Source organism: Anomalospiza imberbis, chromosome 6, assembly GCF_031753505.1.
Source record: "Anomalospiza imberbis isolate Cuckoo-Finch-1a 21T00152 chromosome 6, ASM3175350v1, whole genome shotgun sequence".
Lineage (NCBI taxonomy): Eukaryota > Metazoa > Chordata > Aves > Passeriformes > Viduidae > Anomalospiza > Anomalospiza imberbis.
Genome location: NC_089686.1, coordinates 16,556,213 through 16,583,781, shown reverse-complemented (window position 1 = coordinate 16,583,781; position 27,569 = coordinate 16,556,213). Strand labels below are relative to the sequence as shown.

Genomic DNA, 27,569 nt, shown 5'->3' with positions numbered 1-27,569 from the left:
AATATTTTTAAATGTGTTTTGACTAATGCAGCTCTGTACAGTGTGATATTCTCGGAATGCAAAGGTTTCAGACTGAGAAAAAGTAAAATAACTGAGAGGGGTGAGAAATGACTCTGATCTGTGCTCATCCTGCTAAGCACGTGCCTCTATTTTTAACTTGACAGTGGTTAAAAAAAAAGTCTGTCTATACACTCTCACATACCCCTAATGATTAAATATGTTCCACAACTTTGCAATAAATTAGGAGCTTCAAGATTTCAAGATTCAGCTTTATTAGCAGAGATTTGAACAAACCCTTTAAGTGTGTGATGTCCAAGAATGCTAAGCAAAATGCAATCCATCTACCATAGCTACTGCCCAAAACAAATAAGTTTTTCTCCTGAGATGACGGGACATTCTGCATGAAATTCCAACAAAGCAGCTTTTAAATATTTTAGAGTAGATCTCACTATTTTTTTTTAAATTCTTGCTATCTCAGTTTTTCATCTAAAGGTCATAAAACTGAAACTGGCATAGCCATATAGCTTAACAAAGCTTATATGGCCCTTTTCAGCACAGTCTTTTTTATAAAACAGATTAATTATTTTTCAGTTTTCAATGTTTTTTCCAGTTGCATCTACTGGTTTTTGACCTTTAAATTAATGCATCCTAAAATGACTGTGATCAAAATTCCTGGTAATGAGATACTGTAATTAAATGTTATATTGTGTACAGGAAAACCTTGTTTTTGTTTTACTAAGCTATACAGCTGGGAATATTAATGATCCAATAATGGGCTACTGTAAGTGCAATACTGAAATCTGTTGAGATAAAATAAATGGAAACAGTTTTGTGGAGGAGAGAAAATGACAAAATGTCTGACAATAAACTATGATATCTTTAATTATAAATCACACAATAATGAACAGTGCAGAAGATTGAATACATTAGTATTCACATACTCCATTAGTATAAAAAAACAGACCATTTATGTTTATATGGCTACTTTCTGCAAAATTCAGCTTCATTTAATGCTATAATAATTACCCTAGTGAGATAAAGAGCAACACCACACAGATCCATCTCGGTGTTTATATTTGTGATTGTAATTGGAAAGAGGACATTTGAAGGAGTCCCTTAGCACCAAACAGCTTTCTTAAATTGTGTTTTAGTTTTCTTCAAAAAATGGCACTTCCATGAATGCTGTAGGTCAGAATTACCAAGTGAAGACTTCCCCTGAAACACCAACATTATTTCCCTTCAGCTGCTTCGAGCAGTGTGAGGATTGCACTGCCAAACCCCAGAACTGCAGAGCTCTCCTTTCCCAATGAACAGCAAACTGAGATTGCTCTGAGTTCATGGATGAGCCTTTCCACGCATCTTAGCGAGAGGTGCTGCAAAGCATTTGTTCCGTGCTGAGAACTGCAGGAACAGGAAACAACTGGACCTAAACAATCGTTGCTTACCTTTACCTTTGCTTGCCTAATAATTTGATTATTGGTATTGGCTTGGTTTTTCAGACATTTATAGTCTCTCCCACTGTGAATTTTTACACCAAAGTGACTGTAATGAAATTAATTCATTCATACATATCCAAATGTAGCTAATGCTAAACATCCTACAGTCAAGTCTGCATTTCATTGCATCTCACAGACAGGTTAATATATCAAGCATTTGTTCTTTTACTGAGCTCTTTATTAATGGCAACATATTAGCTGTATAGTATTTTTAAATTATGACCTATCATAATATGAAGTATATTATAAATATATAAAGGTATGACATATTTTTAGTGTGCTTTATTAGATTTGTCATTCATAAGGAAGTTTTCCCCCTTGAATAAAGCACAAACTAATGAGATATTTTTCTATTAATATTATTATTTTTTCCAGTTACCCCACTCCCAACATAATTATTTACTAAAGAGAAAGCTTTGGTCAAATTGCAGCGCTGTACAGCTAAGAAGTGTGCTATACATTGTATTTGCTTATTACAAATGGAAACTGTAGCATTTGATGACAGGCTATGGTTTATCAGGCGTGGTAATTATGTAGTTTTAAGCAAGCAAACTTTTTTGCCTCAGCAGATCAGAGAGCTCTAATATGTACATATGTAGCACAAACTATTTGTATTAGAGATTACATTTTCTGTATCCAATTTAGGTGTCTCTTTTGTGACAGGAGAGATCTCCTTTGCCTTTTGCATTTAGATACACTCAGTGCTTAGAGAAAACTCTGTTGTGCAGAAAGATCAGTTGTATATATTTGCATTTATGTATATGATCATTCATATGATATAAACTGATGGGTATTTATAATTTTATTAATTATAAAGTAGTAAATTTTATGCTACTAGTGCATCCAGATAATTTCCTTAAATAGCAGTGTCACTGCTGACACCATGTAACTATGCATATTTTTCCTTTAGTAGAAAACCAGAGCCTCATTTAATTTTGTTGCAGCTAAGAATTAGGATGATTTACCAGGAAATAAAAGATCTTTATAAAGTGCATTCAGAGGGCAGGTTACAAAATTAAACTGAATTGATCATGCAGGGCATGCTTTGCTTCATTCAGAAATTATTATATTTTGGCCATTTTATCATTAGGTAAAATACAACCATATTGTGTCTCAATTCAGATCCACAGCTACTGTATTCTTTGTGGTTTAGAAGTGTTCCTAGAAAAAATGCTAACATTTGATAAGAGAAAATTAGATATTTTAATTTTTTTTTTCATCATTAATGTGTGTCCAGGAGATAAAGAACTTCTGCTAGGTTATTGTGTGGTAATGTCAAGTACGAAGTGTTGAAACCTAGAGAGCTCTTTATCAAGGACACTGGTAGGATTGTTGCAGTAGCAATTTCCATGGAAATGGAAATGGCACATTAGACAAAGACCAGAAAGGGCATTCCTAGTGAAGAAAGAGAGGCAAAGATAGATAGGTGAGTGTTTCAAGGTCTTATATAACCTATCACAGGGTTGGCGTAGGGGAAGCTAAAAAGTGACCAGGTTTTTCGTTTTCTTAGACTTTTATTAACGGAATTCAAGGAATAAATTCTCACTACAGTAAATGCTAAAAATTAGGAAGTTTCATTGTGTACATTTCATGGCAAATGAAAAGCGGAGCAATTTATGCCAGACATACATTCACTTGAAACCAGATCTTCAAATTTCACTGTTCCCTGTGTTTTTTTCATCCCATCTTTTCATCTCACAATGCTAACTGGCCCGTAGCTCACAACAAAAGGATTTTGTTCCCTCTGAGTGCTTTTACATCTCAACTTGGAAGATGTTTTGTTATCTGCTTATATTAGTTAAGCAAGAAAATAACTGCAGTTCTAAACAAAGCATATGCTAGTTCAGAGCATGCCAAGGAAGCACAATTTCTGAGGTTGTTTTGTCCCCACTCCTTCCCTAAGCAACCAGAATTCTCATGAAATCAATAATGAAAAGGGAAGAGAGGGCCAAAGGCACAGAGAGATTGGAGAAGCTGCAGGAAAGGAAAGTGAGTGTGCAGCCCATCCAGGTGCTGTCTGTAACCTTTTTTCCTGGTGCACCCTCCTTCTCTTCTGTCTTTTTCTATAAAAGCGCAGCTGCAGCCAGCTGCCTGGCTGGGGAAACCACAGATGGATTTTTGAGATACTTCGGGTGGAGGTTCCTCTGATTCTGATTTGTGCAATATAGGAACTCGAAACCGAGCAAAAAATTATGTTTCTGAATTGACAATAATGTTCTGTTTGAGGCAGTGTGGAGAAAAATAATATTCAGTGGTTAAATAGCAGTCAAGATTATAAACCATCTGACACTCCCTGAGCTCCAAATGCTAAACGTATTCTTTGGGACAAGATAGTACTTGCAAGGTGATGGCAAAATAAATATGAAGGATATGGTCAGTCTCTCCCAGAATTAAAACAAAGATCTTGATGACTGCCCTTGTCTGATTCAGAATTTTAATTATACTCCGTTTCTTTGTTTTTCAAGGAAGAAAAGCTTCTGAAAACACTTGTGCAGCTCGGGGTCCGCAGTGGCAAAACTGCCAGTCTAGAGATGGAAGTGGATGGGCTGCCCTTCTACAGCACCCATTCACTTATGATTGAAAAGCTGCTGCAGGAAGCACAGCAGTGACTGCCCCTAGTGATTTCTACATGAAGAGTTGCTCCCATGTTCTGTCCTTATTTTTGAGGCTCTCTCAAGGTGTAAAAGATCAGAAAAAGATGACTTTTCATCTCTGGTGTCTTCACCACACACAGCCTTTCATTGTTATCCTTACAACATCTCTGTGAAACAAGAAGAGGATATCATCCACTTGGTCTACCTTTCTTTTCTGTAATTTTATAATGGAAAATGAATATTAAATGATATTATATAATAAGAGGTGATCTGCCTTTTACAAAGAAAGCATGAAATTACAAGGAGATATTATTGCACTGCTGTTCTTGTTTTACTAATCTCGTAACTGCAACAGGAAGTAACTTGCATAGCAACTTGGATTTAAAAATACTTGTGGTGAGGAAAACAGCTACAATCGAGGGGGAAGATGCAAAACAAAACTGCAGTGTTACAGTAGTGAGAGCTCCATTGCACAATTTCTGTAGCCCCCCCTCTAACACTGTGTTCCTGTGGTGGGGGATAGTTTGTGGAAGTGTGAGGAGATAAGGAGAAGATTTTAATTGAGCTAATGAAAATAAGAGCAGCATTGCAGATCTTCTGTGTAAAAGGTTGGCTGTGCCATTACCCCCTGTCATATTAGTAGTTTGCCACTTATATATTTTGCCACTTTATGGGTAATAGAGAAAAGTTGTAGACATTTCAGAGTATCCTGTTGTTACAAAGAAATTAATTGCAAAAATCATTATTAAATTAAATGCAAAAATCATTATTAAGATTAATTATTAGATATTAAAGTATGATTAGAAATGAATAAAGATTTGCATTCAGTATGAAATAACATTGTGTAAATAAACTTTTACATAAATTCCTGTTGTAGAAGTTCAGCTCCTGACAAGACCAAGTGAAGGAACACTGAATTCTATCCCATAGGATTACTAACACTGAAGCAGTATATGACAAATGGTTGTGAACCGTGCCCAGCTTCTGGCATTTAAAGCTGTAATTTTACCTTAACTCCAGGTGAGTGTCAGGACTACAGTTCTGCTGGCTGTCAGCCCACCCAGCAGAGAGAGGAGGCTACATTTGACACAACCCCTAGAGCACTGGTGCTTTACCTGTCATAAAATGGAAGTTGCCTTTAGTTGGACCTTCAGCAGTGAGCAGCACTTTATATCTCTTTTCCTTCCTGGCAGGTGATTTTTATTTTCCTTCTTCGATGCAAGACAAACAACTTAACTTTTTCGGAATGAGAAAAATAATTTCATACCACAAATACCAGCATATTTTGAACATTAATCTCCTTAAGTCCCTGAGGATACAGAGCCTTTAAAGACAAAAAATAGTTGAACACATGACAGAAAAAAATCTTAATGCCAGACTTCTGCTAGACATTCAGGTTCACCAAAGATTCCAATGTTTCTTTTCTAGATAGATGAGTCTTTTTTTTAGATTCGTTTTATCTAAAACTTTCTCAAAGGATGTTCTAGTAAAGTATCTTGGAAGTTTCACAATTAGAAATATCTCCTTTAGAAGTCTCCAAACTCTAAACTATAACTATTAAGTAAAATATTTCATGGGAATGCTTGAACATTTTGCCAAAGCCAGTAACCCCACAGGGTGGCATATATTCACTGCTGCACGGATCTCTCAGAATGAAATTGGCATCATTTTAAAAGAAGCAGCTGATTTTATTCTCTCTGTGCTACTGACATGTTACACTAACAGGTGCAATGTATATTTCTAAGTACTAACTTTTGTCAAAAAATTTCATTTAATAAGCTTTTGCTCTTTTTTCACCCCAAAATACAAGTCTTAACAATCAGTTTTCATTAAGAAATACAAAATTTAATAATTTATTTCTCTTTTTCTCTAGTGTGTGCTTTTAAAATGCCTTTTTGTGTGCAGTCCCAAGCATGACATTTACTTCAATAGCATGTGTAGCATGTCTCTAGCAGCCTTAGCAGGACCCTTGAGTGAATGTGTTTTGACTGAGGTGGAAGGAGAAGCTCTGAGTGGGAGTTACCTTCCTGCGGTAACGTGCTGTACTGGTTACAGTTCTGCAGCCTAAGCCAAACAGTTACAGTACAGAAAGAATTGATAAAATATTGGCCTCGAGAGAAAAAAAAAAAAAAGGGGAAAAGAAGAAAAAAATCCCTCCTTTCTGTTCCGGGTTAGCAGGTTAAGCGCTGAGAACTGAGGCAGAAAGCTGCACTGTGTTGCACAAGTTTCCATCTGATTTTAAACTGCAGCAGCTGACCATAGCTGACCACATCAAAGTTCCATCTCGAATGAGCCTTAATCCCTCCGATGACAATTCCATGTAGTACAGCATGCTCTGCATTCCAGCTGTCTAATTTAAACAGCATGGGGAACTGTAAAGAAGCAACACATAAACACAACAACAAATATTTAATCCTAGAACAAACCATGTGTGTCTTGCAGCCTGACAGGTCGTGGAGGTCCAAGGAGTTGGTGCTTAACAATGTACAAGCTCAGCACTCCAGCAGTCGGGAGCGAGTCCCTGCCTTACATCTCCTTGGAATACACAGCAGATGAGATGAAAGATTAGGAGAAAATAAAGCTAAACAGTGCTAATAGTCAGGAGAAAAAATGCAGATGTAAGGTAATTAATCCAGCTGAGTGGTCAAAGTATAAAGAAATGTAATTAAACAAACCAAATGTTAACCTAAGCAAACCTAATCCCCTCTTGGGATGGGGGACATGAATCCTTTCTGCAAGTGGAGGGAGGAGAGGATCTGTAGTCTCACAAATAGAAACTGTGCCAAAGCTAAAGATAGTTATTTCGAACATGGTGTGAAAAAGTATAAAAAGAAAATTATAAAAATATTCTTTATTAAACACATCCACTAATTATATCCAATATTGCACTCTCAGGGTGGTTTCCAGAAAACTGTTAGAATATATTCCTTTTGGAATCTGATGACAAGCAAGGCTGTGTTATAATGACATATTCAGATAGCAGGAGTAGACCATCTGTCTAGACAATCTTTTGACTCAAAAGCAAAACAAAGAAACAAAACTGATTTTAGTGCTGGAAGTTTTCAGCTCTGGGTTGCAGAGAGAGAGGTGTTTCAAGGAAGGTCTGAAACCAGAGAATTGAAAGGACAAGGCAATATTCATGGTGTAACAGCTATGCGTAAAAGGAGGCATGATGAGCAGATTGCAAAGAAGAATCACACAGAATTCATTAGTGTAACAAAAAAACCCCAGAGAAACCTAGAGAGGAGGTGGTAGTAGATACAATGCTGTGGAGCACACTCCCCAAGTCTTTAAAAGCCATTATTCTCCACTTACTCCTATATTTTGTTTCTGTCTAAACCAGGACAGAGATCATTCATACATCATACTTCTGATACTATATTTACTGAACAATGACCAAACCCTAAACTATATTATCTGTGGGCAAAAACATGGTTTAAACAGAATTCATTCAACAGTTTCCCTGACAAATGCATTGTTATTTAATTGCCTGCATGGTCTATGCTGCACAAGATACACAAATAGCAAAGGAACAATCAAAACCTTAGCAAGGTGTAGTAGAATTTAAATATAAATAAATATTCTTGAACACAGTGACTCAGAGAAGCACATGGAATCAAAGTGCCTCATGTACTACCAACCTCTTGTTCTCTTCCCAGTCAACAAACCAAGTTATTGACACCCACTGGAGCCCAGTGTCTCATACTTCCAGAAGTCTCTAGGAGCCTTACAATGAGGTTTAACAGTCTGAGACTCAGCAGTGAATAACATCCTGAAGGTCTCAGCAGGTGCTGAGTTCCTTGTGCATGTTCTCCCATAATGTCTTGCACTATCAGATTGATTGTTTTAGGAATCTGGTTCTGGCATGGTCTCTGCAGGCTTTGAAACTTGCAGAAGGAGAAGTTTTTTCAGAGAGTTACAGAGATGTTGCAGAAGTGTTTTGCTGGGCTTTTTCTTTTTAAAAGTATATAGGGATATGTAATTTTGTTGCCTCTGACCTTCTCAACAGATGATGACAGCTTGTAGAGAATTACTTTCTCTAGATGCTACAGGGGCAAACAGAAAGCAGCTAAAGATGAGTTCACCAGAACTACACACTGTGAGTGCTGGCTTATTCCAGTCCATGCAGTCATCAAGACAAACAGGTTTTAAGTGGTAGCACAACAGATACCTGATTATAACTGATCTGACTTAGCACATGCTTTCCTCACTATTGCCAGGTTCCAAGCACCTCTAGAAACAGCTTCACTGTACAGGATTGCTCATAAGCCTTTGGAGGTCACACTGTTCACACCACATGAATAATTCAGACAGATACATAAACACAGCCATAGCTGCAGGTGTAGGATTAAGGTCCTTTTGATTAATGCTATAGGCTGCCTACATTAGTTGTGAAGCAGTCCTTCATTCCAGCACCATCAAGTGGTATTTGTAATAACCCTGCTTGTTGTTCATGCTGTTTTCTGTTGGGAGTTTCAGTAGTGTTTAGTGGATAGGATTCCTTCGTCTCAGTACTCAGATGGCCTAAACATGTTAGACAAGAGTCTCTCATCTTGACAAAGTTCTGGTAAGTGCTTTCACTGGAAAAACAGTACAATACTGGGTCAGCAACACAGTTAAAAGTAGTTAACAGGAGAGAAATATGGTAAACATTAAATATTTTCTCAGCAAATGAGCAGTTGTTCTCCAACAAGCTACGAACTACAAGTAAGATGTGGTATGGTCCAAAGCAGACTAAAAATATGAAAACAGTGCTTGATACCAGTCTTTTAATTTGAATTTTCTTCTTCTTTTGAGTGCCAGGACTCTTGTGGACAACTCGTAAAATCCCACAGTAGGAGAAGGCCAGCAGAAAGAAGGGGAAAAGGAAGCCAGCAGAGAAGCGGTAGTAATTGACATTGTGCTCCCATTTCTTGATGGGGTAATGCTCAAAGCACACCAAGTGGCTTTCAGCATCCATACTGATCTCCCCGTGTGTGAAGACAAAGCAGCATGTCATAATTTCTTTGGCCCAGATAATGATGCTGACAATGGCAGCGGCCTTCATGGTCCGAAAGCGCTGAAACCGAAAGGGGTGCACCACGGCCAGGTAGCGGTCGATGGAGATGCAGCACAGGAAGCCTACGCTGATGTAGATATTCTCATACAGGATGATGCCACAAACTTTGCACAGCAGCTCATCGTAGGTCCAGTTGTCATGCTGCAAAGCATACTGAAGCCAAAAAGGCAAAGAAAATATGTACAGCAGGTCTGCTATAGTCAAATTGCAAAGGTAGATACCTAATTCATTTTTAGCCTTGATCTGTAAATACCCATAGTACAGTGACAGGCAGTTAGCCGGCAAGCCTAATACAAACACAAATATGTACACCACAGGGGATAAAGTCTCGTGGATATCATGATTAATATTGCATTTCTCAGTAGCATTCTCTGTGAAATTCACCATCTTCTACTTCTCCCTGTGTATCACTCATCAGGGTCCTGAATGTAAGACTTAATTACATTCAGTTTTCATGTAGAGTTTATTTCTTCCACAAACTTTAGGCTGAAGTGATGACTTGCTGAAGGATGTTAATAACCTGAAGATAAAACACAAAGAAATCTTCAGAAGGGATAAAATTGTTAAATATATAGTACACTTTTCAGAAAGCTGCCTTTTCTTAGCCCTAAGTCTTTGATAAAGATAAAGCCTGTCTGGGAAATCAAGATTCACATAACTCCTAGTACATAACAGAAAAGTGCCAGAAAATTATGTGATTCAGAATCCCAAAGCAAGTTTCAAATATTTGTGGTTTTAGCTTTGGAGGTATCTAAAATGTGAATAAATATCATCTCTGGTTTACAAATCAGATTTGACTGCGATGGAAAAGGTGTCTCTGGTAAACCAGCAGTCCACAAAGACTTCCTCAGAGGATGTAGGGTGCACAAAAATCTTGATTATTAATTTCCATTTCTTAAATTTCCCTTTACATACAAGATACCATGTAATATGCAGTTCAGTTCAGCAGGATGAAAAACAAAGGGAATTTTTAGCACTCTCTCTTGCAGTTACTTGTAAAAACAATTCTGAAAGCAAGCTCTCTTCCTCTGTTGGAAGGACATGGTGAAACTCTGGTACAGTACATCTCCATGGTCTCAGTTCTACAGGATATGCTATTAAATATTTCTTATTTGCCATCAACTCCAAAACTCACACATTTATGACATATACATTTGTATCTTTCCCTTTCATCTTCATTGAATATGAATGTAATTGTTTTCACCTGAAGAATCTGGTATAATCCAAACACATACCCATGGAAGCCCTTGCTATGCTGTGCTGTACTGAACTATACTATAACTATTTAATACACAAAAAACACTGCTGACAGTGGATTAGCACTCAGTTCAAGGTGAAGCCTGGACCCAGCTCACAGTAATGAAACCCTCAACTAAACAATGAAATACCCCATCCAGCATTTTATCACCTCATGGTATATTCACACGAGCCCAGATTCTCAGCACTGGAGAACAACAGTGCAAACTGTGCCTAGTCTGAAGGGAATGCATGTTTTACCTGGTGGTGCAGAACAGCAAGACTGTATTTCTTTCAATCTCTGCTCAGAAAATTCAGGGATGTTTGGTATACTTTTGTAAGGTAACAATGCTACTCTTGTTTACTCTTTTCACAGCTTCACATACTATGGATTCAAAAGAAGCACTATCCAAAGATAAGGCCTTGCTGCTTTTTCCCTTTTGCTATGCTAATTTGCAATTTTTGTCATCATCTTCTGTCCCATCTAGAAACATAAAATTTCTTCCAAGGCAATGCTTACAAAAACATGACCACACTACAGGAAAATTACTGTCAGCTTTAGCATTTGAAGATGCTACTGTCAATTTTTTTTTTTTTTTTTTTTTTTTTTTGTAGGGATAGATAGGCTTTACTCCTGAAGAAACTGAAAAAAAATCACTTGCTTTAAGCCAGAAAATAATTGTCTGGCTGAAATAAGTGATCAAACTTGCAAAGAATTTCATTTTTTAGCTTCAACCAGCAGAGTTCCACAGAATTCACAGCAAACACATACAAATAAGAATTGGGATGTGGTTTTCATCCCTTTACTTTTACTTTTGCTTTCCAACAGAGGGAACACTAGCCCTGGTTTTAGGTGGAAATATCCTTGGGAGCTCAGAAACTCTCAGTCATGAAACAACAGGCCAAGGTAAGTTCATCTCCCTCAAATCTCTTAACTCCACTGTCCAACGCAATTTGTGTGAAAGACTGCTCAAGTCGAGCACTCTGTTCTCCTCCACCTCTCAGTCTCAACAGCTCCTTTGGGGTTTAAGAGACCCACACTCTCCACTGTGGCTGTCACAATAGTTATAGCTCATTTATCAAGCTCAGCAGAAGAAATGCTGCAAAAGGGACCCAGTCAGAGGTACCTGTGGTTCAGTTTGAAGTTTGCTCCAGGAGATTGCCATAACCTTCCCCTGGAATAAATATGACAGTGTTAGCAGTGCTGACATGTACAGCAGAAATCAATCATTAAAGTTATGTACAAATTTCCCCAAACACTGGTACTTAGGCGCCATTAGCTCCCCTGTAAGACTATGCAGTTTCTCCAAGGCTTCATAACCACCACATATCTCTTCCATCTGCAGACAAGAGCAGTGCACAGAATCTTTGCTGAGGCAGGTTTGATAACCTTCTTACCCCAACCCACCTTTTAATCCAGAGCTCCAGGCTTGAGTTTGTATTTCATAGCATTTCTGTATAATGATTTCGTGACTTTTACATGTAAGGGTTTGCCTGAACAGGATGATTGGCACACCTTAGTTATTCTCCAAAATACCTAAAATCCGAGACCTGTCATCATATCTACCAGCACAGTGCCCAGCTCCTGTCAATAGGGCCAAATAGTAATTCAAAAGCTGTTGACAGTTTTGAAAATTCAGAACTGTCTTTATATGTCTAGCACTAAGTTTCATTCAGTGTTACCCTGTGAGTCATTATGGATCACAGTATGAAGAAAAGCAGATGTACTTTACAGCTGCAATGTTTTTGAAAATGTTTTTCTGCTAAGAACTCTAAATGATTTTATCAAATTATGTTTTCATACAGAGAATATAATTCTCTGTAATAAGTAAATTTATTTCTGCTTAGTTTAAAAGTCTTGCCAGAATGCAGAATGTGAAGGAGGCAGCCAAAGTCTTATTGATACAATATTATGGTAATATAATATACACTTATGATTACAGCAACATTTTCTGCTCTTGGAGGACATGCTGGATTGGGGTGTTCGAAGGGGCAGGAAGAGAAGGTTGGCTGTAACAAATCTCTTTGCCTTGTGCTAACAATCCCTCCCTAGTTTCAAAGATGGAGATGAAAAGGAAAGATCCAAATTCTTGTGCAATAGCTGTCTTATACTGCTGTTTTGCTCAGTGGCAACAGTGAGCCAGGAAATCCTTCCCTTGTTTCGGCCTCCTCAGTGTGTGGGCTCTGGGCTGCCTTTTTACCCTTTGACCACTCATGCCTGGCTAAGGACAGACTCAGCAGCCAAATGGAAATACAGAGGCAGTTCAACTTTTCCCCAGCACTAGGCACACTAAATATAGCTCTGCACCAGCCAGGGAGTGAAACTGTAGGATTTTTTTCAACAAACCTGGTATCAAAGGACTGCCCTAGCAGGTTTAAACCAATGGGTGTGGAAGAGCCCACTCTGTTATTAAGAACATGTGACACAATACTTTACAAGCCATCTGAAAAAGTGGAAAATGAAGGAAAGGTGATGCAGGGCATAGAAGAGAAAAGACAAATAGCTCCCCCGTTATTTATTGGCCACTTCTGTATAGAGGGAAGAGAAAAATTTAAAAAGTTGCTCTATGAAAAACATCTGGGGTGCAGACAATCATAAAGCTGAAAGCAGTTATGAACAGGAATACACAAGCATTTCTTTCAGACAGCTTTAATATGGATGTAGTGCAGCTGTGTGACTTTTTTTTATTATATTTTATGTAACATCTTCAGTATCACGAGTCTGCAGTATTTTGCAGGCAATATTTCTCTCTCCTATATGCCCGCATCTTTTAGATGATACCCATCTAAGCCTAAGTCTTGGCAATAAATGAGAAGACTCTCTTCATCTACATGAGCTCCAAACAATTCTCTTGTTCCTGGATTAAAAACAAAGCCAAGGATCCCAGAGTTTCAGAAAGCCTCATTTTCTTCATGGTTTAAAGAAGCCAACGTTATTACTCACTGGAGAGTTCAACAACAGTTCTTTTCTTTCACAACTCCTGTGTGCCTTAGCTGTTAACAAACACATGCCTTGCCCCTGCACCATGAACCATGGGGCAGCTCACATGTTAAGTGCTGCCTGCTGGCAATGGCACAGGAAGCAGCCAGAGCCACTGGCAGCAGCAGCCTTTTCACCTCGGACCAAGTAGTAGCATGGAGCCCAGGTGGGTCTTTTCACTTTCAGTGAACACTGCTGCAATTTTCATTGTAAGAAATCTGTCTGCAGCTAGGCCTACATATTTTTTTGGCAAACGGGACTGAACCAAAGAACTTCCTTGCTGGAATTTGCAGCCGTTGTGCACCCAGCCTGTCTCATTCACAAAACACCCGCTTCCATTAACAGGGAGTGTAGCATGCTTGTGTGCCTGCATAGCAATATTTAATCTTCCCTTGCACCTGTCATACAGTGCAGACAGAATCACTTGGCTGTCATTGCAGGACTTCAACTGTCCTGCAAATCTTGGAATCAGAAACCTGGGGTGGTTTCAGTTTAGGATTTGGTTCAGGTCATGATCTACACAAACACCAGCCCTAAATTCACATGCTAAGCTTCCTTCAACACTTGCAGGTTTGTCAGATTGTTTGATCCTGTTTCACAAAGCCTGGAAGCATAAGGCCGGATAAGAAGGCAGAGAAGCGTTGAGCAGCAGAAGAGACTAGGGACTGGTTGAACAACATAAAATAGGAAGGAAAGGCATAATCCCCTTAGAGTAAGTTTGAGGGAAAAAAGTAGAAGAAAGCAGAAATTTGGGTGCAGCACCAAGTATGAAGAAAGAGCACAATGATATTTGGGTTTAATCAGAAGAATTATGATGTAAAAGATGGACCTGTTGGAGCACAGAAATGACAAGAGGGGTGGAGCACTTCTCCTATGAGGAAAGGATGAGAAAGTTGGAGCAGTTCAGCCTGGAGAAGAGAAGGCTCTGGGAAGACCTTGTTGCAGCCTTTCAGTACCTAAAGGGGACTTAAAAGAAACATGGGGACAGACTTTTTAATCAGGACTTGTAGCAACAGGACAAGGAGCAATAGTTTTCAACTACAAGAGGGTAGACTCAGACTACATACAAGGATGAATATTTTTATGATGAGGGTGATAAAACACTAGCCCAGGTTGCCCAGAGAAGTGATGGATGCCCCAACCCTGGAAACATTCAGGGTCAGGTTTGATGGGGCTCTAAGCAACCTGGTCTAGTTGAAGATGCCCCTGATCATTGCAGGAGAGTTGGACTAGAGGGCCTTTAAAGGCCCCTTCCAAACCTGACCATTCTGATTCTAGAAGGGTGTCAAGTAGAAAGAGCCATTAAAGGCAATGAAGGATATTTCTATTAACAAAAAATAAGTAAAGGAAGACAAGTACATATGAAGCAAAACATAAATATATATTTATTTTTATAATATAGAATTTATATACCATATATTTATATGGTATATAAGTATATTTCTATTAAAATATTTTAAAATATTTTTAAATATTTCCTGTTATTTTTTATTCCAATCTTTAGAACCAGAATTGTTAACCATCTAACAAAATTGTTTTTAACAATAGGATGGGGGCATAGAGAATAGATCAACAAAAGCTAACAGATATTCTAAAAAACTACATGCACTCCAGGGGATTTAGTTACAGCAATTTGTGAATTATTGCTGGTAATATTTCAGAAATGATGACAAATTGGGGTAAAACAGACATAACACTTTGTTTTGTGAAAAAGAGAAGTCAAATTGAGCTTCTAAACTGAAGTAATTTACATCTATGCAAATCCATTCAGTGTTTGTAACTTGCAAGTGGATTTTTCGTATGTGAACCTCTGAGTACAATAATTATTACTCTGTATATCTGTTTCAGCTGAAGGGAACTGTAAAAATGTTCTGTAAATTACAAATTATTTTGTCATTATCAGATGACTTGTCTTATAAACCTATTGTCATAGAAGGAAGTCAGCAGCTTTTTTTCAGAAGCCACATAAACAAAAGACTAATTAGTCATCAATGCCCAATTTTTCCTAACACAGACATGCAATTTTTTACAGTCTTGAGTAAATCTTACAATTTACTCCATCTTTTGATATTCTAAGAATTCCATGTTCTGTTTCTATACCTTTCCATTTCAGGTTTTTATGATTTTGGACTTCTTTGTTTATGCCTGCACTTATAAAGGACAACTTTATAAGTTTATACAACTTTATAAGTTTATAAGATAGATGATTTTTAAGGTCCTTTCTACCCCAAACCATTTTATGATTCCATGATATTGGACTAACTGTGCTAATTATCCTACCTGCCTCCCTTGCCCTTCATCTTGCAAGGCAGCAATTAGGTCACCCTGGAGCCCCCTCTTCTCCAGGCTGGAAAATCCCAATTCCCTCAGCCTTTCCTCACAAGAGAGGAGCCCCATCCCTCTGATCATCTTGGAGACCCTCCTCTGGACTCGCTCCAATAGGTCCACATCCTTCCTGTGCTGGGACCTCAGAGCTGGATGCATCACTCCAGGTGGGGTCTTAGCTGAATGGAGAGGTAGAATCCCTCCATCCCTGCTGATCATGCTGCTTTGGATACAGCCCAGAACATTTTTGGCTCTGGGCTCCAAGTGTTCCTGTCCAGCCTCTCATCCACCAGCAACCCCAGGTCCTTCCCAGCAGAGCTGCTCCAATCTGTTTATGCCCCAGCCTGCGTTGATACCAGGGGTTGCCCCAACCCAGGTGCAGCACACTGAACTTGGTCTTGTAAAACCCCATGAGATTCCCATGCAGTCAAATTCTTGAATTTGTCCAGGTCCCTCTGGATGGTATCCCATCCTTTAGGTGTGTCACTCCTCTCTTTGGTGTCATCTACAAATCTACAAATCTCCTAATCTCCTGAGGCTGCACTCAATTCCTTCACGTATGTCATTAATGAAAATGCTAAATAAAACTGGTCCCAGTACAGATCCCTGAGGGACACCACTTGTCACTGAGGTCCTTTAGGACTCTGAGCCATTGACCATGACCCTCTGCATGCAACTGTTCCACCAATTACTTACGCACCTAAGAGTCCACCCATCAAATCCATCTCTCTCCAATTTATAGGGAAGGATGTTGTGGGGAGCCATGTCAAAGGCTTTACAGAAGTCCAGATAAATGACATCTGTGACCCTTCCCTTACCCAGTGATGCAGTCACTCCATCACAGAAGGCCACAGGCTGATGAGGCAGGACTTGTCCTTGGTAAAGCTCTCCTGGCTGTCCCAAATCACCTCCCTGTCCCTGATGTGCCTTAGCACAGAAGGAGGATCTGTTCCGTGCTCCTCCCCAGGCACAGAGGTGATGCTAACAGCTGGGTAGTACCCATGGTCTGCCTTTCTATCCTTTTAAAAGACAGGCACAATGTTTCTGTTTTTCCAGTTACCTGGGACTTCTGACTGCCTGACTTCTCAAGTATCATGGACAGCAGCTTAGCAAATACATCTGCCTGTTCCCTCAGACTACTCACTCTATCTCACACTACTTCTTATTTTTTATCTAGGATTAGGGTCTTTTTACCTCATGTGAGGTCTGAACAACTGAAAATGCTGAAAAAAACTTTGGAAAATCCCTATTTATGGTAATAAGTTCATGCAATGTGTAATTTCAGGCAAACAGTCCAAGTAGTATCAGGGAGGTGAATCACAGCTGAAATTAGTCATGCTATAGCTGCCTCAAAGCTTTAAAAAATTACCCTCATATGCCCCCCACTTCCTGCTGTTAAAGATCAACCAAGTGGACGACATGACCCTCCAAGTATTTCACTGCTGAGTTACTATGACTAGTTCCGACCCACAGGGCACATGTTGAAGCTTCGTGTATGACCTGCTTGAGTAGCGAACAGTGGGTGGAGGAAAACACATCACACCACTTCCTGCAGACATCTTAAATCACTCTGTTACTCAGAGAAAAAACTCCAAATCTTCCTTTCCCCTGAACTAAAACCTCAACCAAGTCAGTGTTCCTCTCCCCCACAATCCTCCTTGACACAAAAGCCAAAAAACCATCCTGTCTTCTGTTGAAGAAGCAGCAGGCAAGTAATAATCAGTCATAGACAACAGAACTGCTTATAATTCCAAACTTGTGCACTGGTCCTCATTGAACAGGACAACACAAGAAAAGCCAAGATTACACAGGTCTTGCTTATTAGAAGCCACAAAAGCCATGATCAACATACAGTATTAGTAAGGAACAACAACTAGAACAACTGTTATTGCCTAGGATTGAGATATAGGAACTTCACCGTTTTGAGTTAAATGAGTTCTGATTCATTTTACCATCTACAGCCTTGGGGAAAATCATCCTTCTGATCCATTTTCCTAAACTGTATTATTGCCTCTTTTGATGCTGCAGCCTGCTCTGACAACAGCACAGTGCTACATCAGACAATGCTAGATATCTTGCATTGAAGTCAGTGACTTCAAGTTTAATTCATATCTGTATTGCATTTCAATGACTTTTGCCTTTCTCGGATTGCTGGTGTGTCCCTGTAGCCCCAGGACTGCCACACAGCCCCTGTTTCACAGAGTGGCTACCCAAAGGGAGCCATGGGAGTCACGCACAGATTTCTCTGCTCCCTGAGCATGAGCCATCCATTTACATACCATGGGCCATAGCACACTGCTAGCACCCTGTCCTGGGCAGTGCACCCCATCCTGGGCGGCACATACCAAGGCTGAGCAAAGAACTGGCTGCCAGCCTCTGCATTCAGCAGATGCTCATGGCCCCGGAGCCAATGAGCGTATTGAGAACAACTTGCTCTCTGTACCCACATGCTCACACAGAAAGGGAACAGAATGCCAGCAACATGCACGGCAGTCCCTTCTGTCAAGCTTCCCCAGCTTCACTCAAGCGAAAACTTGTTCAAAAACTGACAAGTTAGAGACCGAAGCAGAGACCAAATTATCTTTCTCCTTGCATCTTTTGTAATGCCACTCTGAACCCAAGGACCAGCCCATCATACCCTCCAAACAAAACTGTCTCATTAACTAAAAGTCAGTCGGAAAGCAACCAAACACCCATCTATACAATTTTTTCTCCTCATTTACTGATAATTCAATGGACAGGACTTATTGCGCAGTGCTGCTGACAAGCTTGCCAAGCTTGGGACATCCATAATCAATGCTTGACTAATAACACTTGACAACCAGCAAAGGCTGTCAGATAGAAAAATTTTGCTTGCTAGGTCTAACTGAAATGTGGTTGAAACTCTGGCATGTCTAAAGAGATTGAGCAGATCTCCCATTTAAGGAAAATGTTAGCATTTTCATTATTTGATGCGTCAGCAAATAATGATACATTCAATAAAGTAATCTCTTTTTAAAATGCCATTTTCAGTATATATGATTCAGTATATGATTCATTTTGTACTGCAAAAGTTTTAAGACATGGTAAAATGAAAAGCTGCTTACAATATTTGAAGACTTTTCCCTTCCACTCTTCATTTTTCTTTGACTTAATTATTTTTCCTCTGTTTGGATTTATCTTAATAAAAGAGAATAAATTCATCATGGGATAGGAGCCTGTTTAACTGAAACACCTAACACTGTGTGCTCTGTTGCCATCTAGAAAACTAAAATAATTATTTTGTGCCTTTGTACTATTTGTGTTTCCAGCTTACACTGATCACCATTGGGCACTTCAGATATTCTTCTGTTCTAGATCCAATTCTTCCTAGTCTAGCACACCATCCACCCTTCCACGCACTTCTGTTTAGCTCTGCTCATTTCCTTTTAGGCTCAATTGAGTCTTTTTTTGGCTCTTGTTCTGTATTTCTGTATTTCTTCCTTGGATACAGAATTGGAGGGGTGGTGTGTGGGGCGCATTATGCATATTTATTTGTGCATATCTTCAAATAGTCCCCATCTAGTTAGTAGAAACATTACTAAACTATCCCTTATTGCTATCTTTAATTAAATTTCTTCTATTTTTTTTCAATTTCCCTTCTGGAGATTAACCAAGTTTCCTGTAGAAATGAGTCAATATTCACATGTAAGACATGTTCCTTCATTGTTATTTCTCAGTGTTCTCACGAGAAACAGTGTGCTTTGCACAAGGTTTTACTCTGTGCTCTTTCCCTCGTTGCTGTTCTTGCTCCCTAGATGACTATTGAAAATGTCAGTCCTTTTTTTTTTTCCACTTGAGGGTAGAGGACTCCAACAATCTCGTTCCCAGTGGATTAATCACATTAAATAAAGTGCTGGCATCTGTATCTGCAGGTTTGCTTACGTTACCATTTCCTTATTTTCCATTTCTGGATAAAAGAGGTTCAACATGAAAACTGAGAAAAATAGTTGGAAAGGCACGACCTCATAGAAATGCAAACCCCCACTTCTTTAATAGTATCAAAGAAACAATTCACAGAAAAAGCAACAACCTTGCTGTAAACCATTCACACTTCCAAACATGCTACTGACCAGAGAAAACAGAGAGAATCAAATGCTTGTTACAGGGGAGTTCTGATGAGGTCATGAGGAGATGGAAAAGCTGGCACAGGAGATGTGAGATTCCAAATTGAGAGCTGTTCAGAAATCCAGGTCCTGCTTTAGGGTGGAGGTATAAAACCAGCTCTGAAATTTGGATGTAAGTTCAAATTCCAAATAATAATGTTCTGACATGATAGTCTCAGGGATTTTAGTTTAAGCCTCTTGCAAATTTAAAAGAAAATTGCTATTTTAAAAGCTATGTCTGAACAGTTCTTAAACATGGAGCATAAACCAGATACACCCTCTAATTAGATATAAGTAGACACTAAATCATTATCCATCACAGAGTAAAAGCTCTCCTTCCTTGGCAGAAGGAAGATGAAATGTTTCCAGATACAAAATGAAAATATTCTAATGGCTACTAAAATATTGCAATAAAAGAAAAACAAACCAAGAGATCTCTGAAACATTTCCATTCTTCCCTACTGATATTTTAGCATTTTATTCAGGTGTCATTAAAGTGACTGAACTTTGATAGTTAAATTACATTTGCTTTTGTAATTCATTTGTTGTTTATCTCCCCTTCCTCTGTTGGCAACTCAACCTCTCTTCAAAGCTTTGTGTCTTTGCTGCTGGCCCATAGGACACACCAAGAGAAAGGAAGCTTGAAACCTTGCTGAATAAAGCAACAATGTTCAGAAATGAAAGTCCAGGCTCATGCTAGCAGCAATAGCTGTCTGTACCAATATCTAAATGGAGAATGTCAGGAGGACAGCTCCTGCGGAGCAACAGGAACAGCAGCAGAGTGCTCTCTCTGTTACATGTAGGTCAGATCAGTTTTGCATTTCTATTTGATTCTGGCATGGTGACAGATCTGAGCCTAAGCAGTCCCAGATCAAACTCCAAGACAACCCAGCTAGAAAGAAGTTTGTTGCCACAGAAACAGTTTCTGGCAAGAGGGCTCCATGGAGAGGAACAGAGCATATACTTTCAGGTGAGCTTGTTTCTCGCTCTCCCTTGAACAGGGTTTTAAACCTATTGTCTACTCTTTTTCTTTTCAGAAAAATTAGCTACAGCTTCCAGGTGAAGTGCCTAAAAAGCTCTTGTTTTCCTACCCTATTAACAGAGTTCAGAATGGTGTTTCTAGTGGAGAAAAAGTGTTACAGTGGATGTATCCCTTAGAGAATAAACTGCAATGTTTTTCTTAGCTGCTGTTGCTTACTAATACCTCTAGTTAAAATTATTGGTCAGTTTCTTCTAAACATTAAAGCTGTTCTGTGTCTTTTCAAAAACAATTGCCACCAGCTGTCAGGGTCAGCAGCTCTGCAAATGCTTCAGCTGGCAGAATAATTCATAACAAGCAATAAAAGCCACTCAGAATAAGCTTTATAGGAAAAACAAACATATTGGAGGAGACAAACAGCTAGTTATAAGGTAATGAGCCTCACAAGGCTGCCATGTCTGGAGTTCTCTTTCCACAGCTCTTCCCTTACAATTAATTACCAAGTTGTGTAAATGCCTCATGAGTGGACATACCTCTCTTTAGTTACCACCACACTGACACAATACAGCCATCAGCAGTGAAGCCCCAGGACACCATGAATGCACCCTCAGGTCAGGACTAGAAAAACTGGAAGGGAAGAAATTTTCTTCTCTGTGGAAACTCAGGGCACAGGGAATATTTCTCTTTCTGCTCTGAGGGGTCCTGACCCCCAGGGAAGCACCAACTTTGACCCTCATTCATGGAGAAAGCTTCCAAGACTTCAAGATAGACTAGAGTCCACAAAAGTGTGGAAATACGTGTGAAGAAATAGATTCTAGAGAGTAGTATAGCATGTCACTTGGGTGAGCAATTTAGGTTTTGGGATTTTTAGTATGTTGCAGATGGGAACAAGATGGAGGTTCTAGGGTGGAGGTAGGTTGCTCTTCTTTACCTTCTTGTTCCTTCTTCTTCATGGGTTTGGATGATGTCTTGTAATTGGACAGAAAAGTCCACATTGCGGGCTTTGAGGGATCAGTTATTGGGTTAAAAGGGAAAATAATCTAGGTGTCATTTCTTAATTGGATAGTTTAGTCCTAAAAGACCTTGTAACAAGAGATTGTTGGCCATTTTTGCGGTGCTTTTCCAGTGCGCAGAGTCTGGTATAGACGGTGTGCTAAACTTCAGATAAGGTAACAATAAACAAGAAGCTGAAGACCGAAAAAGTCCTGTGCTTCTCCTTTTCCTGACACAGAACCGCTCCAGGAGGGTTTCCCCCCAGCAGGGGAACCCCCAGGGAGGGGCCCAACGTGGGGCCAAGAAACCAATACTTCTCCATGCACTGTTCACTGGGATGCCACAAAAACTCGCATTTAGAGCATCAGCTGGTTGATCTGAGTGACACCATCCGCAAGGCTGGTTAGGTGAGGAAAATTTAATGCCCCCACACTTGAACGCCTGGCCCTGTGCAACTGTGCTCAGCTACAGGTAAGAGGCTTCCTGTCTGTCCTCACAAGTAGCCACAGGCTCACCCTAATCAATGACATCTAGTACAATGACACCTGTGTACACCTAGCTCTGCAGAGACTCACTTTCCTCCCTTCTCTTCCCTTTCCCCATATCCCACTTCTCTCTTTTCCCGCTGCTATACGATTGCTTACAGTCCTCAGATCCAGAACAAAGGGAGTCAATTTTTGTCCACCAACCACAAAGTGAAATAAATGCCTCTCACTGAAGGTGTCAAGTGACACAAGTTTTTTAATGAGATATTAGAACAACCAAATCTTTCTTCATTTAAAACTGTGATATTCAAATCACAATGCTGTGATGTAGATAATTTCACCTCAACTGTCACAGAACAACATACTTGTCTGATCCTACAAACCCAACATTTTCTTACAGTATTCTTCCTAGACCCTGTAAAGACTTTTAAAACTTTGGGGATGTACTTTCCATGTTATCATCTCACCTACAGCTGTATATAGCACTGAATGTTAAATACACTGGAAACAGCATTCTTCTGCCTCTTCACTCATGTAACAGAAAGGCTTTACAAGTGCATGTGCAGGATCAGCCTGATATGGAGGAACAGCAACATAGCATCAGTAAGATGGGGAGGCAGAAAGGGTAGGGGCGAGGATAGTAGAAAATTTTGTTTCCTCAAAGAAGAAATGAAAGAGTGGTTGTTAAATACACAGGATTGTCTACCTTTTAATGGCTTCTTGATTAAAGAAAACTTGAAAGAAGAAGTGGTTAGATACTCTGCTCTTCTGGGACCAGTGTGAATGCAGGGTGCTAATGTGGAAAAAGTCACAGTGGGTACTGACTAACAGACTGCTCAGAACGTCCCATAATGCTCACAGTGACACTGTCACATCTTATGAGCCTACATGTAGCCATTTTTACGCATTTTACTGTTAAGTTTCCTTATATTTTTGTTAATAAATATCTGCATGCGTTTTGAGCAGAAGAGGACAGGACAAGCTGTTATATTCTTCTAAATTCTCTATTTCTCAGCTTTCCTTCCCATGCAACACACAAAAGAAGAAAGCATCACTCAATGAACTGCTTTTCTTGTTTCTTTGCAAAGACTGACAAGAACAGGAAAAACGTTCTCATAACAAGGACAAGCTACAATAACAAACAAAAAGTTTTTTTATCCTATTGAAAAAAAAGATCAATTTCTCACCTGATGGATTTCACTTCTCTAAACAAGCCCGTACATTTCAAGTTTTCCAAGCCAGATTCTGAACAGCAGGAAGAAAAGTGGCTTGGTGTTTGGAAAATATAGTAATGCCATACACTTGAGATACAAAGACCAAACTATATAGGTTTACACAGAGCACCCACACATCAAGATATGTGGTTTAGCAGTTTCATGTTAGGTGTAACTTTTGGCTGGTATTCTCATGGGAAATAAAGTCACTTACTGGTCCTTCAAAATATCTTGTATCTATTCAACTTACACAGTACTAGTAAGTGCTCTGAAAATTACTCCAGGAACTTATCTACAGGCTACTGCTCTGATTACTTGCTGCAAACAAACAGTTTCTCAGTTTATCTTAACAATTTCCTTTCATCAATACAACTTGAACATTCAGCTCCCCTTGTGCCTATAACTGGAACTCAAGAATTTTTTTTTTTGAGAAAACCTTTATTCAAAGTTCCTGTTAGTAGGAACCTTGCCAAGGAAATTTTGAAGTTGTAAATTTTTTTGGACACATTGCTTTGATTGAGTCCTTGGAGCACCTCGCTGTTTTGCTTTAACAACTCAGCTAGAAAACTGTCCTACCACCTCTCCAGGGGTGAGACCTGCTCAGTGATGGAAAATTAACTTGCTTTCAAGAATGAACAGATAAAAATGAAACTCACCTGTTAGCAGAGTTTATGCAGAGAGGTTTTGCTTGCAATGTGAAGAGCACAAAACTTCCCTTCTCCTCATTACTGCTGAGGCTGCGGGTGAAGCTTGTCCTCCTCCCAGCTGTGAGCAAGCCTGTCGGTGAAACAGCACAGGAAAGGAGGAGGAGATTGTGTTTCAGCTCCTGTGCTCTTTATGCTTCATCTGTGAAGGAGCCAGCCCAGCCCAGCCCAGCCCTCTCCTCCCTCACCCACTCATTCATAGAGAGAGAGACGAGAGTGCCAAAAGCAGGCGCTGAATACAGAGATTGCAAAGTACATGGAGTGGTGTTCCCATCCGTCCCCACGGGCACACACACTGACCAGCAGAGAACTGCACTGTGATCACAGCAGCTGGTGCAGAGGCCAAATCCAGCTGCTTCCAGTTTATCTAAACACACACAGATGTTGCCTCGTGCAGGCATATTGAAAAGTATACAGAGTGTTAGTGTTGTCATTAGTATCATTCACAGGAAGTTGTTTCTAGAGCTCGAGGAGATCAGACCTTACATCCAAACACAGCAGACGGTGATCTGTGCACAAGGAAGTATCTTCTCTCACTGTGAAAGAACAAGGGCTGTGAGGGGGGGCAGTGCCTTCCTCTCTTGTCTACACAGCCAGACAACAGAGGCATAAACAGACTGAAGGGCTTGCCCAAGGTTATTCAGGAAGGGTGTAGCAGATGAAAAAGCTGACCTCCTGCTAACTCACACCCCTACTCCCACAGGAGTGAAAGCTGCACTGTGGGATATGTTTGTGTCACTCAAACTGAAACACACTATTTTTAAAAACACAGATAAATACAAATTATACCATTGAAGCTGGAAACAAAAGTTGTTACCAGCTCAGGCTCTAAATTGATGTGTAACTCACCTGATGCAGTGCTCTGCCATGCAGCTGTAGGGACACCAGTGGCACTGCATGGTCAGAGCAGCACCCAACCAGAGCTCCCTTCTGCTCACTGCAATGAGCAACAGTACTCTGAGGACAGCCAGACACGGTGAGTCTGGAAACAGGAATGTTGTGCAGGGAACTCCAAGACGTGTTGTCCATTTCCAACCTGGTGGAAAGCAGAGTGACATTAGCACAGAAACAAAAATAGAAAAGAATAAACCAAAACAGGGAGAAGACACAAGAACATTTAGAAAACTTGGAAATACTCCAGGAGTACCCATGGCTAACATCAGAAACAGTATCAAAAATAACTCCTCATTCCAAACACAGGCAAAGGGCTCTTCAGGTACAAGAGGCTACCCAACAGCAGAGCCCTTCCTCTTCAGGGTATCTGGCAGATCAGAAATCTAAAATTATCTGCAGGGTTAAGAAAGGGTTCTGAGGAGGCAAGCAGCAAAAGAAAATAGGAAGTTTTTGGGTATGGTTATGAAAGGCTGCAACAAGCAGAGAACTATTCTTTGATGGCTCACCGTGCTGCTTGGAGGATGTCAGAGCTCAGGCAGCACACCTGGCTGAACAGACAAGGCACAGTCTCCTGGAAGCACAGCCAGATGCTGAACACCCTCTGATATATTAAGAAATATGAATGGTTGGTCTCAAATTTATTAGGACTACTGGGAATACTCCCTCTTCTGATTAATTTTTGTTGTTGTTATTGTTTATAATGGGATTTAGGGGCTTGGGCCATCTGCCCTCATCACTTCCAAGGAGGCAGAGCCATGTGTTGCCACCTCCATCACACACAGCCACTGCATGTTGGCAATATTTAAAACTCTCAAAATGAAAAGAAATAACATTTTTTGTAGCCTTTTATCTCCATGAATTATACAGTAGTTATTAAAGCTGACAAACAGCTATTACTCGCTGCAAGCAGCAATTCTAGCTTTTCGTTCACTTTGGTCAAATCATTTTAATGTGTGTGATGATTAAGTAACACTGTTGAATTTAATTGCTCCTGGCTTGCGTATGTCAAAACAAGAAGCAGCTAGATTCAGAAAGAATGGAGCTAAACTGGTGTTATAAATGTCACAGATGCCACAGAAATGCAGCAGGAAGGAGGTAATCTAGACCTTTTCCTTATCCATTGAGGAAAGCTAGACTAGCTCATCTAGAGCTTTAAATTCTCTTAAATTGCCATTAAGGAAGATTCTGCCTCACCTCTTGCAATGTCTCCATTCCATGGCTAGGGCTGTTCTTAAGAAGATTGCATTAATATAAAAATCTTTACCTTCCATGTTTCATATCTTTTTATTGCCCTTCTATGAATGTACATGAAAAACAGACTATTGCTACCTTTCTCAGTATCGATCATTTAAATTTCTGAGGATTAATCATGCTGTCTCTCTTAGATTTTTTGCAACCCTACTTTTCCAGTGTTTTTTGTAGATCACGTTTTCCAGGCCGCTGCTCACCCACACTGGTCTCATTTCCAGTCATGAGCGTCTCTCCTTAAGCACATTCCAGCAGAGGCCCTTTCTGGCAGTGTCACCATTGATTCCAAGTACCTGATCTATGCTTTGCCTATGAGGGTCAACGTTCTGATGAAATTTGATTTAAATCCTTTCAAGCACCCATTTTGGTGAGGAAAAGAGGAAAACTAGTAAGTTCTCTCTTTTGCAGTGACAAGTCACAGAGCCATTCCCATTTTCTAGAGCTGAGTAAGAAGAACTTGCTAATGCTCTTCCTGGTGGCACCCTAGTGTCCCTGCTGGGCCAGCTCTTACACTGCCCAGTGGGGTGGCTGTGCAGCAGAACGCTTCACTTGTTTCAGAGGTTTCACTACAGCCAGGCATCATGCTTTATCCAGCTGTTGTCCTTCTATTTTCCTTTGCTTCTGCTGCTGTTCATCTCTGCACTGCACCATGTATTATTTTTAACCTTTCCCACAAATTAGAAGGGCAACAGGTTGTTCACAGGAACACATGAATTTCCAGCAGGGAGTTCTCTCTGTCCTCGCTATGCTGGTGTTTTCCAAGCTCCTTCAAAATTTAAATTCAGAAGCACTCAAAATGTCCTACTTTTGCCCATCTCAGTAGAGGCAGGAACCTGGAAGGGCAAGCTATCCAGGAGTGCTGCCCATTTCTGTTGACAACATAGAACAGCGCAGATGCAGACATGAAGGAAGTGGAGAATGTAGAAATTTCTATGCCAAGACTATCAGAATGAATAAAATTTTTTTTCCAAAATCTAAGCGTCAAGGATAGTGAAATTATTGGTAGCCATTACAGCTACTTCAGAATCCAGGCTAACATACCTCTGCTCTTGTTATCCACAGAGCAGACTGAATTAATTCTTCCCCAGTTATGGTGCCCCTAGAGACACAGGCTTTGGTTACCAGGACCTATGGATGGTTGTGGATATGTTGGTACACTATATATGTATGCATGAACTTCCATTCAGCTATGGAGAAGAAGGCTGGCCACAGGTAACTGGAGTTCATCAAGAGGGACA

General features: G+C 39.9%; 2 protein-coding genes across 9 annotated transcripts in view; one reads left to right on the top strand and one right to left on the bottom strand.

Annotated features, from left to right (window-relative positions):
• The window catches only part of DGLUCY (D-glutamate cyclase), a 44,813-nt gene extending 40,016 nt beyond the window's left edge, over nucleotides 1–4,797 (top strand). For all 3 annotated transcript variants that reach the window (XM_068192610.1, XM_068192609.1, XM_068192611.1), the window contains one exon: nucleotides 3,962–4,797. In XM_068192610.1, coding sequence (XP_068048711.1) covers nucleotides 3,962–4,105 — 144 coding nt within the window. In that variant the 3' untranslated portion in view covers nucleotides 4,106–4,797. The remainder of the gene's footprint in view (nucleotides 1–3,961) is intronic.
• GPR68 (G protein-coupled receptor 68) lies at nucleotides 859–25,450 on the bottom strand. 6 transcript variants are annotated; one of them, XM_068192613.1, is made up of 5 exons: nucleotides 25,337–25,436; nucleotides 25,039–25,225; nucleotides 24,142–24,262; nucleotides 11,513–11,560; nucleotides 859–9,669 (listed from the first exon to the last, which is right to left on the bottom strand). In XM_068192613.1, exon 5 carries the CDS (start codon nucleotides 9,534–9,536, stop codon nucleotides 8,460–8,462), a length of 1,077 nt encoding a protein of 358 aa, XP_068048714.1. In that variant the 5' UTR covers nucleotides 9,537–9,669; nucleotides 11,513–11,560; nucleotides 24,142–24,262; nucleotides 25,039–25,225; nucleotides 25,337–25,436; the 3' UTR covers nucleotides 859–8,459. The 6 variants fall into 6 exon arrangements, with proteins under 6 accessions (XP_068048714.1, XP_068048716.1, XP_068048715.1 ...); XM_068192615.1 differs by lacking the exon at nucleotides 11,513–11,560 and having other exon boundaries at nucleotides 25,039–25,450; XM_068192614.1 differs by lacking the exon at nucleotides 24,142–24,262 and having other exon boundaries at nucleotides 25,039–25,450.
• Between the last annotated feature and the right edge of the window lie 2,119 nt (nucleotides 25,451–27,569).

Coding starts and splice junctions, on each gene's coding strand:
- GPR68 (XM_068192615.1), bottom strand. CDS start 9,536: ATGGTGAATTTCACAGAGAATGCTACTGAGAAATGCAATATTAATCAT.